At 53.3% G+C, this 1015-nt stretch overlaps 1 protein-coding gene across 7 annotated transcripts in view; it reads left to right on the top strand.

Annotated features, from left to right (window-relative positions):
* Positions 1-1015, top strand: part of LOC107099356 (zinc finger protein 646-like) — a 17927-nt gene extending 16912 nt beyond the window's left edge. For 4 of the 7 annotated variants that reach the window (XM_015397435.1, XM_015397439.1, XM_015397436.1 and 1 more), the window contains exon 6: positions 17-1015. In XM_015397435.1, coding sequence (XP_015252921.1) covers positions 17-181 — 165 coding nt within the window. In that variant the 3' untranslated portion in view covers positions 182-1015. The remainder of the gene's footprint in view (positions 1-16) is intronic. The other 3 variants (XM_015397437.1, XM_015397441.1, XM_015397438.1) reach the window with 1 other exon arrangement.

Below are 1015 nucleotides of genomic sequence, written 5' to 3' on the forward strand. Positions count from 1 at the left end.
CCTCCCTTCCTTGCAGAAGCACCAGGACACTTTCTCCTTGGCCCCCCAGCGGCCGCTCCCCACCATCAACCCCATAGGCCACTCTCTACATCCGAACGGAGGGCCGTCGCTCAAGCCCTCCCCCGTGCCACGGACCATCCAGGCCATGCCCTGGGAGCAGCGCTCCCTCTACAATCAGTGAGCTCCTCCTCGCCAACAACGCAGCCTCTTCTTCCACCCTGCCCCTCCCACACCCACACATGAGGATGGAGGACCCCTGAATGCCCCCCCAACCCCCCCCTCAGCTTTCTGGACCTCTCCTTGGGAATGCCGTGTGTGGGAATGGGGGAGGGGCCCCGTTGAGAACTAGTTGAGATTGATTTCTAAGTAGTTAGGTTGAAAACAATGTGTTGCCTTGACCCTCATGTATGATCTATGCCATGTACTGGATATAAGTTAAAATGTCTTTACCCCCCCGCCCCACCCCCCCATCCTGATGACAATTTATCTCCCCTTCCTCTTTTTCCCCCATAGTTATGAAAATATCTATCCTTCCCGTTATGAATAGTGCTCCCAAACCCTTTTTCCTTTTGTTGAATGAGGTAGAACGTTTTCTTTTGTATCAGGAGCCAATCCCAAATCCAGAACAAGAACCAAGTGGTTGTAAAATGTTACAGATTTCTTCCAGTGCGTCTGTGTTTTTGATAAATGCAGATCCTGGACAGTAAGGAAGGCGAAAGCGGTGTTCCTCTGGCGTGCTGGAGAGCGGCCGCCGTGTATATTGTGCATCAGGAATCCCGTCATGTCAAAGCACTGGGACCACAGCTAAAGGGGGCCACGTCCTCGCTGGGCGTTACGACGCGTCTATGATTCAAACTGACTGTTACAGAGTTTAGCTACAGAGATGTACTGCTGCTCCATCGGCCCTGATCCTCAGCCAGGGACCCCCGACCAGAGCGGACCGGACTGAGCTCAGCCGCGCGGCCAAAGCCCGGCCTTCAGCTTCAAACCTAGTCTCTGTATTTATAAAAAAAAA

The sequence above is a fragment of the Cyprinodon variegatus genome, unplaced genomic scaffold (assembly GCF_000732505.1).
Source record: "Cyprinodon variegatus isolate N-32 unplaced genomic scaffold, C_variegatus-1.0 Scaffold862, whole genome shotgun sequence".
NCBI lineage: Eukaryota > Metazoa > Chordata > Actinopteri > Cyprinodontiformes > Cyprinodontidae > Cyprinodon > Cyprinodon variegatus.